Source organism: Aphelocoma coerulescens, chromosome 3, assembly GCF_041296385.1.
Source record: "Aphelocoma coerulescens isolate FSJ_1873_10779 chromosome 3, UR_Acoe_1.0, whole genome shotgun sequence".
Lineage (NCBI taxonomy): Eukaryota > Metazoa > Chordata > Aves > Passeriformes > Corvidae > Aphelocoma > Aphelocoma coerulescens.
Window position 1 is genome coordinate 56795882 of NC_091016.1, and position 16881 is coordinate 56812762.

General features: G+C 36.8%; 1 protein-coding gene across 9 annotated transcripts in view; it reads left to right on the forward strand.

Moving 5' to 3' along the window:
* The window catches only part of WDR64 (WD repeat domain 64), a 71636-nt gene that overhangs the window by 20753 nt on the left and 34002 nt on the right, over nt 1–16881 (forward strand). For 7 of the 9 annotated variants that reach the window (XM_069010390.1, XM_069010391.1, XM_069010385.1 and 4 more), the window contains 5 exons: nt 691–798; nt 2418–2632; nt 3156–3290; nt 5996–6075; nt 11964–12103. In XM_069010390.1, the coding sequence (XP_068866491.1) occupies nt 691–798; nt 2418–2632; nt 3156–3290; nt 5996–6075; nt 11964–12103 (678 nt within the window). The remainder of the gene's footprint in view (nt 1–690; nt 799–2417; nt 2633–3155; nt 3291–5995; nt 6076–11963; nt 12104–16881) is intronic. The other 2 variants (XM_069010392.1, XM_069010394.1) reach the window with 1 other exon arrangement.

Sequence of the window (16881 nt, forward strand, 5' to 3'; positions counted from 1 at the left end):
GAAGAAAAGAAACTTTCTCCTGCAACAGTGTTGACATCCTCTGTCAGGATTTTGGACCCTTTACACTAAGAGCAGAATCAGTATTGTGTACAACAGGAGTCTCATCTATACTTTGCAAGAGAAACTGTTTTACATTAATACCTGTATAATAGGAGGTATACTTGAACAGTGCCTTAATATGGGCATATGTATATATTTGTAAATATTTCCTATTGGGAAAATTAAAATTATTTAACAAAGTTACTTATTTTCATAAAAATTCATTTCAATGGGATTTTTGTTTTTATAGCTGAAATTTTGACTGCTTTGAAATTTCTTTTGTTTCAAACCAAATTGTATCCAGGTAAAAGCTTAATCTGCTTTACTATAGATATTTGAGCTTGCTCAGAGTGCTTTTCCAGTGTCATTACAGTTCAACTAACAGTGTATGTGTATTGTGTCCTCTCATGTGAAGCATTTGTGCCTCTGAGGTGAGTCAGTAATAGTAGAGGTTGAGCCTGGTGCCTCTGTAACTTCATGTATGAGCTATTCCTGGAGTTAGAACTTTCAGTGGGGCTAGACCTAGGAGGTGCTAGTGCAGAGTGTACATGGTTTATGTAGAAGTGGTTTAAAATATGTACTTACATGATAGAAAAGTTTATAAATTTACAGAGAAAATCCTTCTTTAGCTACTCTTTTTATTTTCCTCAGGATACTGCTTGGATCACTGGATGTGATTTCCTGCCTAATCTGAAATATGTCGTGGCTATAACTGAAAGCACAGTAATTCTCTGGGACTATAAATCAAAAGAGAGACAGGTATTATGTTAGATCAGACAAATGCCAAAATGAAACCTGAAAGTTGATCAGTCTTTGTTTCTGATATGCATTCACATCCCTTTGGTCTAACAGGATGAAGGCTTTTAACTTTTTTCTTTGTAGGAACTCAGTGAAACAGTGGAATTTACACTAAAGGAGGAATACTCTTTACACACCAAATGGGATTATTAAAGTATAATAAAAGCTTGAAAGAAAAAGAAAAATTTTACACTATAGTGCAAACAAACCCCCAAAGAATTTATTTTCCATGTGTACCTAATGCACATGTGTGCATCTGTATATCTAATGTGTGCATGGACATATATATATCTCAGAATCTGTTAAGATTGAAGGAACAGATTTTCCAAGGAATATAATAGAGCTTCTTTTTGAGGTAACTTCCCGATTTAAAGAAAATATTTTTTTATATCCTGTATTTTGTTCAGGACTTTCTAAGAGCAGAAACATTTTGATGTTAATAATGTATGTCTAAACTGTTAAAGTTTTCTTTAATACCTTATGCATCTTTTCTGACCCATATTTTAGCTTTTTCCTCCTGTTTCTGGGACTTCTCTTGGAAATTCCAAGTTAGCTGAGATGATGAGGAGAAGCAAAGCAAATATTTTTAGGATAAGATTGTCCTAGAACTTTTTTTTCTCCCCCAATACTAAAAGGCTGCTTCCCAAGCTCAGGCAGGTCTATTTAAGTCTTTTTTTCAATCCAATTGGAGTTCTGGGAGAAGGGCTCAAAAATTCATTCTCCACCTAACATCCTCCAAGTTCCCTCCAGTCATTACATCAGTGAGAGCTGCAGATACCCTGTTGATGAATAGGTGCAGCTCTCTTTCAAGACCACAGAAATAATAGTTCTATATCTCTTTTATGTCTCTTTAATATTTCTGTGCTACACAGGCAGCATCGGTGCAGTTAATTCCTATAGCATGTGAACAGTTCTAACCAGTTTAGGCTGGCAAGGATACTTTAATCAAATAACAGATGGAGTCAGGCAGTAGAACCAATAAACAATGTAATACAGACGACCCAAAATCCCATTCCTGGGCCTTCCGGCAAGATACCACAATGACTTGTGACTGTATTCATTCCCACTATCTCTGTGCCTCAAAAATTGAAACACCTGCCCATATAAGTGCACTTGGCACTCCCAGGCTGTACTATTAATTAGGACTCTTATATAGTTTCTCCCTGTGTGTTACTGTTATATTTTGTGGTTTGAATTATTCTTTAATTTGGTTATTTCCAATTTTCTTGTAGATAGCATCTTATTTTTGAACAGGAAACCAAACCATATACAGTCTTAGCAAATATACCATCCTATATAGCATGAAGAGAGCCTTCCTAGAATTTGTAATTAATACTTCTTCACTGAAATGGAAAAAGCTATCTATGAAACAGAGTCTTGCTGAAACTCTTAGGGTTTGCTTTTAACTCTGCTTGGTGATGGTCTTCCCTGAGTTTCTGATATCAGGAAACAGCAGTCACGGGAGCAACTAGAAAAAACAAAGTCAAGATTTGAATGCTGATGTAACTAGATAAGCATGATAGATTCAATTTTAAGGACCCTTGTGCAATATCTAATAAACTCTCTACCATATTCCACAGAATAATGGTTTTGTCATCAAACCAATGAAAAACTGTCTGCTCTGTGTTTCTACGGTGACAATGTCAGATCACCTGGCTAAGGATACCATCTTAATGGGAGATGACAAGGGTTATGTTTATCTGCTTACTATGACCAATGATGACTTCATAATGAAACAATCTAAAGCTGAAAAAGAATCACAATTTAGGTTCATGGACTCTGAATCTTTTAACATGTAAGTTGCATATGATAAAATATTAGCAGTCTTGTATTATGTTTTGTTTTTAATTTGGGTTTTGATTTCCCTAAATGGAGGATTAGCTTCTGTTTATAAATTAACCCCATCTAACCAAAGAAAATAATTTTTGAAACTGCAGTAAGTAGGATTCACTTGTTGTTGTGTGAAGGAAATGCCATCATTTTTGGTAGCAGATTTTACAAGAGATCTTATAACAGAGAGGATGCAGAATAGAATTCAAGGGGAGAATTCACAATTTCTGTTACCTGGTTTGACAAAGGAACAGCTTTATTGTGCCCAATTAGGTGGAAGCATGATTGTGACTAGAAAAGTGCATGGTTCAACCCCGACTTTCTCTCTGCTTGCATTTGAGCTGGAAGAGTGGTTCTGTATCTGCCCTGGATATTAAATGTTAGCATTGGTTGTATATATAACCTCACTGAAAAAATCCCTGTCCACCTATGGACGCATCACAGTAGTTGCTACTGTAGCCTAATTACTTCTCCATTTATATCCCTAGGCCTAAACGCAAGCTACATGATGACTGGGTTGTGAAGATTAAGTATATTTCTGCCCTAAAACGTTTTGCATCCTGCTCTACAGACAGTGTGCATTCATTTGTTTTGGATGACATAAAGCGACTAGAGGACAACTTGTAAGTATCTGACATCTTCTAGAAAGCAATAGATCTTCTGCTTTATAACTCTGCTGGAGATCAGTGCTTTGTAAGATGTCATCTTGTCATATTGAATCTGCCTTTTCTATTAGCCTTGTTAATAAAAACAAAAATACATTTGTTTAAATGCTTGAATATTTTTGTGTGCTAGCTTTTGATGTAGAACTGTCCATATATGTTCAGTACTCACAACCCTTAAAATATGTTATGTTGACAGTTTTGTCTCCTCCGGTTTCTCCTCAGCAAGTAAATTTTAGTTAGGAAATTGTTTTGTTGCATGCGTATCATATATCCATTCATTTAAAATCTATACCCAGAGAAAAATAAACTCAACTAAGTTTTATTTACAGTTTTAGTTTCACAAGTTTGAGTTATACAAGATTAAACCAAGAACACAATTTATTCTGAGGGCTGTGAAGTGGTTCTACTATGCAGCAGGAAAGAGGTTATGGCTGCCTTATTAGTGCCAAGTCCTTACTCATATGGCTCATCAGTGCTATTAGTTGATTAAGCTGATTCCAAGCCTAATTATTCTGTGAATTTAGAAAAGTTTATAGCACAATTAAATAATACAAATTGAATTTGATGTAAGAAGAACCTATAAATAACATATAAATAGAAGTTTTCATTCAAATGTCTCAAAAAATTGTAAATATTAGGTCAGCTTCTCAGTTCCTCTGTGAGGTAAATCCAGAGACATTAATAGACTTTCAAGACTAATAATAGTTGTATTATATTCTGTTTAACTATTATAATCTGTTTTATTTCTTGTATAACACAGGCCATAAATATTCATGTAGTAATTCTTGAATCAATACAGTAACTTTAAGTTTTATGAGTATTGCATGTCTGTTGAGGATGGGGAAAGTGAACTATGAAACACTTACAGATTGTCCAACGTCACATGTGTCAGCTGAGAAATCCTGTTTGTTTTTGTTGGAAGCTTTGGAAAAATAGGATTTAGTTAGAAGAGAAAGAAAACTAAGTCTGCATACCCAAAAATCTAGTCAAAGAGTAGATGCTACCATCAAATACTTCAATGCAGAACATAAACTGCAAATACCTTGGTAGTTCTTTTTCATTTCACACTGGCAGTAATGTCTCCAAATGCAATAAATACTTATCTCTAAGCAGTTTCACAAAACAGGTAGATGAATTTATGTTTAGACAACTGAAAAATTGCACAGCTCTTAAAATGAAATTAATAGTCCTAAAAATATCTATAGGTTAAATCATTTTGAAATGTCCATTTAATAAGTAACTCTAGTTTAAAAATATTATTTACTGGTTCTAACAAAAGAAATTTTCCCAATTAACTTTGCATCAAGGAATTGTTATTGTACTCAAAGAGGAATGCAGTGCATCTACTCCCTTATGTGACTTGAGTTTCTTTGTCAATAATGGCTGGTGAACACCTATAATATTTTCTTGTAAAATATTTAAAAAAGGGAGGTATGCATATGATCACAGAGTGCTTCTGTTACAAGGCCATGGCTTGGACAGGACTTCACAGTGCCAGAATCCTTTATTCCCACTGAATAAAGTTCTTGGAAGAGTATCAAGACTGTTCATTAAAGAGCTAATGAACAGTTATATAGAATTATAAAAGGTGAAAAAAACCTTACAAAATCTATTAATCATACATTTAAATTAATTGTTATTTTACACCATCAAGAGAATCAAGACTTCTCTGTTTGAGCTCTGGAAAAAAATCTTTTCTCCCTCTAAATAATAGGAAGTAAGCAGCCTTTTATTTATACCTGCCTAGAAATAACAAGCTCTTTCATTAATCTGCAAAGTTTCCAGAGTCTTTTGTTAGATTTACTGTCACCCCCATTTATGGTTTTCAATATTAATGGATACTCTAGCCCAGAATAGATGAACTAATACTTGTCTGAATTTCAAAGGAAAAAATTAAATGTATACTCATTTAGTTCTGTACAGCTTATTTACACAGGCAGTTGTTGTTTCATGGGAATGACAGGTCTATACCTTGCTGTTGCTACATCCAAAAATCAATAAAATATTCACTTATTAGTAGAAATGGATGAAAAATGGAGAGATAAGCAGAAGTTGCTCAAAGGATGGGTTTAGAAGGGACACTGAGTCAATCTGAATCTGTGTTAGTTGTTTGAATTCCCATGCTTTAGCAGTGAATGTAATAGAATAGCTGTTGAGTTTTCACATACTTGTCTCATGTTGTTATATATCACAAAATAGATCATATAAAGAATATTCATTATGCAATACATTGTACAGAAGCAACAGAAAAGTAACTGCACTTAATGTAACATTGAGATCACAGTAGACCTCCATGTCTGAAACAGGCAATTGCAGTTGCTTTGGTACTTTTCCTCAGTGATTAACTGCTTTAAGCACACAGGCTTGTGTGCAGCTTACTTTGGCAATATCTACCAGTTTGGGAGTCTGTTTGGAGTTTGCCTGTTAAAAGATTCAGGTGTATAAATTGTATATTTATTTCTTTAATGGAAAGTGCACCCTTTTTCTGTTTCGTTGGTGCCAGTATCACTCCAAGTCTCTGTTACAAATCGATTCAGTTTTAACATGACATTGTTTACATTATGCAAACAGCTATTCTGTATACTACAGAAAAATAAGGCAGAATGACTGTAGACTGTATTTTTCTAATATTTCTTACATGATTGTTTTATTAACAATTGCAGACCTGTAAAGGAATTTTCTGTCTCTAAAGGAGTAAATGCCTTCACATACTGTGGAAAGGCAAAAGTCATTGTCACTGGAGGTAAGTATCGGGTTTTTTCCAAGACATACTCCTTCATCCATTTCTTCCCAGTTATCCAATAATTTTATGGGCCTGTCTGCTTCAGTGGTCATATTTTGTGCTGCAGAAATGTTGCTGGAGTATGGCAGCAATCTTGTTTCTGTATTGTGTCTGTTAAAAATTGCAATGTCGAACATAGGAATTCCTATGTCTATATTTAACAAGAACTAAAAAAATGGCCAAGACTGCTGTCCAGCCTTGATAATATACATGGCAGTATAACTAAAAAAAAAAAAAAAAAAAAAAAAAGATCTAGACATGGGAAATAATTCATGTTGAATTTTAACAGTTTCCCAAGAGGAAAATTGTGACATATATCAAAATAAATATCAGACAGTTCTATTGATTTTCTAGACACAAGATTTAAGGGAAAAGCAATACAGCTGTAGGAGAGTTATTAGTGAACATTCTGAAGTTCAGCCTTGGAGCAGATACTGTTTACACTGATTACCTTGTCATAAAAAACTAGTCTGGAGAAATGTACTGATGACATAAAGGAGGTCCTATAGAATGAAATGTGGGTAGTATTTCCTACAGGTAGAACTGGAGGATTTTGCTGTGGTAATAAAACCAGGGTGAGGTGTCTGAATGGGAAAGAAGGTCAATTACACAGGAACTAGTAAAAGTTTCTTTTACACACTGGAAATCTTCTTCTGGAAATAGAAGAAGAGAAAAATCTGGATAAACTTTCTAAGAAATTTATAATAGCTGTGGTAGGCCAGACCAAAGGTCTGCCTAAAGCGCTCACCCCACTTTGTCAGTGACCAGCAGTAAACACTTGTGGCACAGAATAGGAATAGGACAACCGTGCAGCGACACTTGCCCTAGGTACCTGTGCTGGTTCTGTATTGCTGATATGAACCACTTTTGAGAAAGACTAGTTGAGTATAGAAAAAGGATGGGGGAAGTTTTATCATGGAGAGACTGTTCATAAAACAGAATCACAGAATATTCTGAGTTGGAAGGTACCTGTAAGGATCATCAAGTCCAACTCTTATGTGAATGGCCCATAAAGCGATTGAACTCACAACCTTGGTGTTTTTAGCAGCAGGCTCTAACAAACTGAGCTAAGCTCTAACTGCACCATTGTGCAAAGATTAAAAAAGTATAGTTTCTATAACGTAGAAAAGTGACAATTAACAAGGAATGCCACTGATGTCTATTAGAGCAAAAATTAGAACAGTGATGTTCAGGAAGAGTCTTCTGTCCAGTGGCAGTTGCAGAAAAGTATTCTCAGTTTGAAATGGAGCTTGGAATTTTGAAAAGGTTAGATTGCATACTTGTTTGTGATGGTTGCAGGATAGACTTAGAATGCAGGAGCTCCTATCCCATCTAAACAGATACCTAATCAGAATATTTTAGAAGCAGATGAGTTTTCTCAACATTGAATTCTAATTTGTTTTGACTTTCACCACACAAAAGTCCTGAAAGTGTGGGCAACATGAAAAAAGTTTAATAATATTGTGTTTAAGGACTCTGTAATGATGATTTTGATGATTTTTGAAAAAGTGTAAGAAATTGTACTTCTAACAGTCTTCCTGTCAATTCATAATGTTTACATACCCTTGAGTTGGAATCCCGTCCTGCTTGTTCACCCAACAGCCATCGCCTAATTATTGAAAGACATCCTGCTGCCTCTCACCCTCATTCCCAAAGCTTAGCCCTGCTGCTCCCCTTGAAAAAGAAAGGAAATTATTCCTGAGCTGTATTACTAAGAGTCCCAGAACACAATGGGAATGCACGTCCAAAGACAAAGACAGGGTGGGATCACCTCTTCAGGTTTCACTGTGGAGTTAGATCAGTCAGGGCCTACTATGAAGCCAAACCAAGAACTGGAATAATGCTACAGGTCTTGAGTGTCCTGTCTGCTAAAGCCTTCAAAAGCTGAGCTTTAGAATTCTGTGCTCTCTTAATAGAATACACTGCTCACAATGGCACAGCACGCTGCCAGGCTGGAGCACACTATGTTTGCCTCTGTATCTTAAAAGTCATCTCACTCTTAACTAACTGAAAAACACACATTGATGATCCAGTTAATGACAAATGTAAGCTATTTAAAATTAACACAAGCTAGTTAATTAGGGAGCCTGCAGTTTTATCTGTAATATACCCTAAAAATCAGACCATAACAGGTAAATAATTCAGGAATCATAATATATAGATTTCTTGGTGACATGTTCAAACATTTGTAAAAGCTATGTTTGTTTGTCACATTGAGCAATTAAAATAAAAGGAAAATCCAGCCTTTGATTGCAGGCTAGCTTCTAAAGTATTCAGCAAGGATCTATCTGCTAAACGTTTTACTAAGCCTCAACTTAATGTTATTTAGCCAGGTGTTTATAGCACAAATGGAATGCTACATACTGTGATACTTATTATTGTGACTATTAAAGAAGTCATGTTTTAACACTCTTATTCTTATTACTGAAAGACACATGCTCATGAGTTTTTCAGTACTGTGACACAACCTAATTTTATCTTCTAGATATTTGATGTTTATAAAAATGAATAAGATAAAAACAAACCTGGTAGTGAGTTCGCTTTTCATGCTTAAGGCTAGATTTCAACCAGTAAAATTATAAAAGCCTGATGGCAGCCTAAAATATGGAGCCCAGAGTAGTTTAAAATAACTTCTTTGTGTACCATTTTGCATTAATATTACATTGAATGAAGTTACATGGTTTTCTTCTTATTCTGTATTCATTTCAATTCCAGCTATGTCTTAATCATCACTTCAAGGGCATGACTGCAGTTAAAATCAAATTAGGTATGCATATAAAAGCAGGAGATGATCAGGTTTAAATGGTACATCAACTTCTAGCCCTATTAGTTCTTCAAATCTGGGTGTTGTTTTCCTGTGAGCAATGAAGCAGAAGAAAAACTATTCATGTTTTCTAAATCTAACAGTAACAGATTAAGACTGATAAAAGGAACTACTCTCTGCTAGTTCAGTTTCCTTTGTGAATTCCTGGAACAAGTGAAGCACATTTTCAGGAATTCCCAGGAATCTTAGTGATAGGAATCACATACCAGAACTCCTCTAATATTAGCTCTCAGAAGCTAATGATGCAGTCTAAATTTAAGAAAAACATAAAAGACAAGGAAGCACAAAGAAAAAATATTGAGACATTTGTCAGTATGATAAGCTAGTTTGCCAGATGTCTGACTGTTCTGAAGAGATTTTACAGACATTGTAAGGCAAGGTTATTTAAAAGACAGATTTGAAGGAAAGACAAGTTCTTTTAAATTATAAGGAGTTTTCTGTGTGAGAGTAGTAGCATAGAAAGAAACCAGGAGGTATATTTTTCATTTATAGTCTGTAGAGGATGCCAGGCTAAGCCTAGTATTTCTCCATTCAAAAATGTTATTGTTGTCAACTGGGTTTCAACACCACTGGAGTGCAGACAGCTCAGCAGACTTGTAATACCACACAAATTGCAAAACTGTGTCGTCAAGAGAGACAGTTTGACAAAGCATCACATGTTCAAAGAAGGTATTTGAGTCCATAACATCTGACTAGAACAGAGCTGTGGCTGTAGAATCTGACTTCTAAAAAAACCCTAAACATCTGTTTTTATAATTATTTATCATGGAAAGGACCCCACACAACTGAATCTGTTTTGATTCAAATCACTGATTTCACAAAATCTTAAAAATTTGCTGTTGGATAGATCATCTTCTTCAGGCTTTTCTTGAATGTGCTTAATACCCACACTTTCTGTGTCAGGATTCTTAATCCTGGAGGCATATTTGGAGCATGGAGAGAACAAATGTTCCAGGAAATGTTCCAGTGTAGTAGTGAATGTTAGGGCCAATCTGGCATTAGTCCAGAAATAGAGAAGAGAATGCATCTACTACAACAAAAAAAAATCTAATATAAATAATATCTACTAAAATAAAATCTACCATTATCTCCATGTCAGTAAAAGGAACTAAAATTAATCCACTATTTCACATGAAAAGCAAACAGTATTTTTAATGTAGGGAAAGGTTTTCTTCCCAAATGTCACTTGATCTTCCAGTTAATACCTGAAGTAAATGGCAAGTATTAGTGATTCTACTCTTAAAAGACATTCTCTGTGCCAGAATTAAAGGGGGCTATCCTCCCCTTCGATCATCTGCCATTACTTCAGGAATATAAAGAACAGAGCAGTTAGGAAGACCTAGAAAGGCTCTGTTCCTCAAAAGTGCAGCAAGCAGGCAGTCAAGTTGATCAGATATTGTCAACAGTTTCTACCCAGTTTTCCATCATCTTAAGACATGACAGTTTCCATCTGGGGCTGGTAAGAGGTATGTTGAGTTTTACTCCATGGACTTGTTTCTCAGTATATACTAACCTGGTTACAAGGGTTCTGCTAACTTGCAGGACCTGTCTGGGACAGCCTGACACAAAATCTGGGGAAGTGAGCAGGGACCCACCATGTTCTGGAGTTTCCCCATCCAAAAGGGCTTCATAAACCATTTGTGCAGTTATAACCCATTTAAGTTACTTCCTGCGCCATGCTTACAGCATATAAAGATTATCTAGAGTAGTTTTGCCTGAAAAATAATCTCTTCCCCCTGAAGTTTCAAGCCAGTCATCTACTTACTCATGGCCCTCCTTTCCTGTGCAGACGTTCTCCCTCCATTGTGCTGGTACAGCTGTTTGTGTAGTTGAATTCTCAGTCACACTTGTGAAATGAGCTGGCATAAATCAAAATGGCTTTCTGTTGTAGTTATTTTAAGAGTAGATCATTCCTCCAGTGAGCTTCTCTCATTTAGAGAGAAGCCACATAAACAGTGGAATCAATTTAACTCAGAGAACAATATTTTTTAATGGAGGAAAAGGGAGATGGTGCTCCTAAACAAATCACATCTTGCTGCATTAAGAAGGAAAGGAATAGATTTCTGGAGAGTTATGGAGAGACTGACTAATGGCAGTAGGTTGAACAAGCTTAAGGAAGATTATTAACATAATTGAGCTGAGCGCTTAACATAATTGAGCTGGTTCTCTTGGGGCATGTAGTTCTTAGGCTGTGGGTTTTTTTGCTTTTTGCTCTTCAATTTAAGCTGAGAGAAAACTAAAACTTGAACAGAAGTCTAGACAAAATGTGGTTATTTCATTTATTGTGTGTCAAAATAGAGTGTTCAGCCAGATGCATATTCATACAATTGCAATATTTGCCAGGAATCGAAAGTTAAAATAATTTTTTAACATCTTTGTGTTTTGAAATATTTATGGAGGCTGTTAGCAAAATAGTACCAAAGATTCAGCTATAACACAGTCAAAGATTATTCCTTAAATTGTAGGCAAATTTGAAGTTTGAACATACAGATAAGAGTGAAATACCTAATTCTCATTTACTTTACTACAAACTCAATCATCAGCAGTTACTATTTCCTACCTGCTGTCAACTTTCCTGCCCTCTCCTTTCTGCATGTTCTTCCGTAGAGGAGGTTATCCCTTTGTGTCCTGGCTAAGTGGACACAAAAATTTTTTTACATTCTTCTAAATTATGTCTTTGAAGGAAACAAAATATGAAGCCCAGTTGTATTTTTATTAAAGTGCTCTGCTCCTCTGGGACTAGTCCATGTAGTCCCATTCAGTGTCCCCACCATTCCTCTAGTAAAATAAAAAGGCTTTGAAAAGCTAATCAGTTACGCATTTTTAATATGTGTTTGGGGATTAGCAATGAAACATAAGCTGGAATCCATCCCTTAGAATGAAAAATTCACATCCTTATATGGGAGTAGTCTACCTGAATGAAAGGACAGACTTATGAACACTAAGCTCTCAATTACAAAGCTTATTTGCAATACAAGTGACTATCCAATCTTTCTAACTCTATTTTTTTTTTTTTTTCTTTCAGGTAATGACAGAATCCTTCGTTTGTGGAATCCTGCTGTTAATTTTAGCCCTACAGGGAAGCTATTAGGACACAGACATAGTGTTGTGGAAATTGTGACCAATGAAAAAGATCAACATGTCATCAGCCTTTCCTGTGCAAAGGTAAAACACTTTTCTGAACTTCAAGGAAACAGGGCTGCAAGAAGGATCCAGAGAAGTACAGGCCTCTCAGCCTGACCTCAGTGCCCCGCAAAGTTATAGAACAGATCATCTGGAGTGCAATAACACAGCACATACAGGACAGCCAAGGGATCAGGCCCAGCCAACACAGGTTTAGGAAAGGCAGGTCCTGCCTGACTAACCTGGTGTCCTTTTATGAGCAGGTGGCCCGCCTGGTGGGTGAGGCAAAGGCTGTGGACATTGTCTACCTGGACTTCAGCAAAACCTTCGAGGCCATCCCCCATAGAACACACCTGGAAAATCTGTCAGCCCACACACAGCTTGCACAGGTGCACCTTCACTGGGTTAAGAACTGATTGGATGGCCAGGCCCAGAGAGTTGTAGTGAATGGTGCCACATCCAGCTGGCAGCCAATCTCTAGTGGTGATCCCCAGGGATCAGTGTTGGGTCCAGACCTGCTTAATATCCCTACTGATGCTCAAGATGAGGGGACCAAGTGCACCCTCAGTAAATTCACAGAAGACACCAAGCTGGGGGAGTGTCAATCTCCTGGAGGGTAGGAGGGCTCTGCAGAGGCATCTGGAGAGGCTGGATCGATGGGCTGAGGCCAACAGTGTGAGGTTCAGTAAGACCAAGTGTCAGGTCCTACACTTCGGCCACAACAACCCCAGGCAGCATTACAGGCTTGGGGGAGAGTGGCTGAAAGCTGCCTAGCAGGAAAGGACCTGAGGTTACTGGTCAACAGCAGCTGAACTTGAGCTGGGAATGTGCCCATATGGCCAAGAATGCCAATGGCATCCTGGCCTGTATCAGCAATAGTGTGGCCAGCAGGACCAGGGCAGTGACTGTCCCCCTGTACTCAGCACTGGTGAGGCCACTCCTCCAATCCTGTGTTCATTGTTGGACCTCTCACTTTGGGAAGGACATTGAGGTGTTGGAGCATGTCCAGGGAAGAGCAGTGAGGCTGATGAAGGGCCTGGAGCACAAGTCCTACAAGGAGTGGTCTTGGGAGCTGGGGGTGTTTAGCCTGGAGAAAAGGAGACGGAGAGGAGTCATTATCACTCACTACAACAGCCTGAAAGGGGGTTGCAGCCAGGTGGGGATCATCCTCTTCTCCCAGGCAACTAGAAATAGGACAAGAGGAAATGGCCTTAGACTGTGCCAGGGGAGGTTTGGGTTTAATATCGGGAAGAATTTCTCCACAGAAAGGGTTGTTAAACATTGGAATGGGCTGCCCAGGGAGGTGGTGGAGTCACCATCACTCGAAGTGTTAAGAAACAACTGAACGTGGCACTTAGTGCCGTGATCTGGTTGACAGGGTGGTGCTTGGTCAGAGGTTGGACTCTGTGATCTTGGAGGTCTTTCCAACCTAAATGATTCTGTGATTCTGTGAAATCAATGTTATAAATTCAAGTAGGAATCTATTTTTGAGTAAGTACTTCTGATAGTAATTGGTTATCAGTTTGTTTAATTAAAAGGCAGGGGTTTCATTTAACATTTCCAAATTATTTTGTATTGAGAAACAAGAATGGAACTATTTGACATATTCCCGAGTGTGATAAAAGAATGTGTACAATAGTAGTATTAACATTCTGATAATTTCTGTATTACTTTAGCAACTGTCAGAATTAAAACAGAACCTGTACCCAAATGCTTCATTCAGTAGTGATCACCTGCAAAAATTTCCTGCAGCTCTTTTACCCTTCTCTCTGCTTGCCTGCCTAAGTCCATAGGTGGAGTTCTTCTGGTGTCTCTATGTATCTTGTTCAGCTATTGATCTCTTTCTAAGCTGTGTCTTTTACAAAGCTTGCTGATCCAAAGCATTGCCCATGAGCGGGAGTACTAATAAAATCAGTAAAAACACTTCTTCTACCAAATATTGTAAGATTCTGCTGGAAATAGATGGGTTTACAAGAAGTTATTGGTGGAATCATGTTGTTGGTGATTTATATCATTATATCATTTGTCACTTTTCAGGAGAGAATAAAAACTTCTATAAACATGTGTAAAAATAAAAGAGAAGCCCCTGAGGGAGTAGTTGTGAATGGCTATGGAACTCTTTCAAGAGTGGTCCAGTGCAATATTTTCAATATTTAGCACTACTCAGTATCTTCTAGCATCTGCAATGATGGAGTAGAGAGGATAGATACTAAATCAACCAGTTACCCCAAACTGGTTAAAGCTGCAGGCCTTGAGCAGAAGTATTAGAGTTCAGAATGGCCATTGAAATTGAAGGTATGATCTATGAAAAATAGCTCCTATAAATCAATAAGGACCTAAAGTAATTAGTCAACCGAGATATCAATTTATCTCAAGGTTTTCCAGATTTTTATTGGGTTATGTAGGAAATACTCCTGCCCATGCCACTCCTCTGCTATAATTGCTTACCACTGCTCATTGTGGTGACAGTAAATACCACATTTTCACTTCTTTAATCTTATTCTTAAAAAATACCACACATTTCTAAAAGTAATACTAGCTGAAAATAAATTATCAAAATTTCCCATCTTCACATAATCCTGGAGCCATAACCCTTCCCCCTTCCTCACTCCTATAAACCTATACCTGTCTGTTCTGTAGTAACTGTAACTTTGCTACAGGCATGCATTGCTGTGGATTAAGGAGGGTTTTGACAGATAGCCTGCAAGCTATGCATGTAGGAAAAATGCAGTAAGATGTAAGACATGACTTAAGGGGAATGAATGAACATTAAGATATTTATGGAAAAGCAACTGAGAATGAAGCCCCTGGGCCAGTAAATGTAGAAGATCTCTTGAGGGTCCTTCTGGGCTTTTCTATGATTCAATATGATGATTCATAAGAAAGCAAAATCTATTTTAAAAGTCTCCAAGTGTGTGGACATGTGATCTTAACTAAATATAGCTGAGTTGTGCCAATGACATCGGTAAGACCACTTGTATCTGTAAATGAATATATGAAAGTATTAATTATATTTAATTAATTTTTTAATTAAAAGCTTTAAAAATATTTAATTAAAAGCTATATGTGTTTAAATAGTGCAGTGAGTTACAAGGCTGAAATTGCACTTCTCAAAAAAAAACCCAAAAAAAAAACCCATCAAAGAAATAAATTCCTAGACTTTCAAATGTCAGATAAATCTTGTGGTCATAGTGAAAACTATATCAAAAAGAAGGAATCCGTCACAGAGAAGTCTAAACACAGACTTTCAAATAAAGTGCTGATCGCTCTGTGCCTCAAATATGCAACCTACAGATGATACACAGTATACCAAATAGCACAGGGAGGTCAGCTATAACAGGATTGCTTCCAACCTACTTAAAGGACATTTGTGTTTGATAGTCAAGAACCAGGAATTAAACAGAGGTGTGCAGCTTCTCAGGGAACTTTTAACTTTAAACATTTAATTTGTTTCCACCTAAAAAACAAAGACCAACTTGCTTTTCCATCTGCTTAGCATAAAAAAATCAAAATAGTTTTCTCTGGTTTTTTTAATCTTTTAGTGACTGTGATATAGGAGGCCACTAAAGCAAAATATGGACAGCCTATATATCTATACTGAAAATAAGTTAGAGAATATCAATGATCTCATAGAAGCATTGTATCCTAGCAAAGCAAAATCTCTTTATATAGATTTTACAATAAATACTTGACAGAATAGGAGAACTAGGGAAAAGCTTAGGAAAATTTAATTAATACTTTTTCAGAACCTTCCCAAAGTGAAATTTAACCTAAACCGTATCAGCTATCCATGTTAAAAAAATAGCTTTTTTATTGTGCTATTTTCAACTAAAGTTGCAAAAAAAGGTGAAAAGTAGGGACTTTTAATTTTTTTAAATTTGAGTTTGCAATTTTTATCTTTGTACATAATTGGTACATTTGAGGATTCAGACTGATTTTAAACTTCATGGCTATTTCTCTTGAACTATATTGAAAAGTTCCTTGTCATTGTAAAGATATTTTTATGCAATATCAAATGTGCTCACAAGAATGTCTCTGCAGCCTGTATGTAACTGATTTATTCTACAGAATTCAAAAATAAGGGATCGCATTGGCTTTTGGTTTCAGACTTGTGCTGCAGCAAAGCGTTGCAGTCTGAAGTAGTATTGGCAGAATTAAGGGCTCAAAACCTGCAGTGAATGGTTTTAAAGGTACCACAAATGTTACACATCTGTTACCAGAGTACTGGGGGATGTATTTGATGGTATTAGCCTTAGTTCCATACTACAGAACAGAAATGTATGTTGTAGTTTATACAAAAATGTAAAAATGAACAAATCCGAAACCATGGTTTCACAGCACTAGTGACAAAAATTAGAAATCACAGGAGATTTATATTATAGTGGAAGAGCTAGTTTAGAAGATTATTAATTCTAACAGTCTGAACATCCCAGTGCATGGAAAACAGAGTAGATCCCAGGAGAAGGGGAGGGTGGCATCAGTGTGTTAACTTCGTGAGGTAGATTCCAAACCTACAGATTACTCAGCAGGCCTTGGCTCTGTGCAAGGCCAGCTCAGCAGTAACAAAAAAATCTCTGTATTACCAACCTCTGTTCAGCACAAATCCAAAACACAGCCCCATACCAGCCACTGGGAAGAAAATTAACTCTACTCCAGTCAAAACTATAACATTTCACTAGATCAGTTCTGCTTTTGTCAGCAGAAGAAACACCTGAACAGTGTTGTCTTCTTTTTGGAGCAGACCTCCTTATTTACTTGGTGGCATTTTGGCCAATACAGATTTCTGGAAAGCATTGAAGAGACCTCTGTGATATTTAATC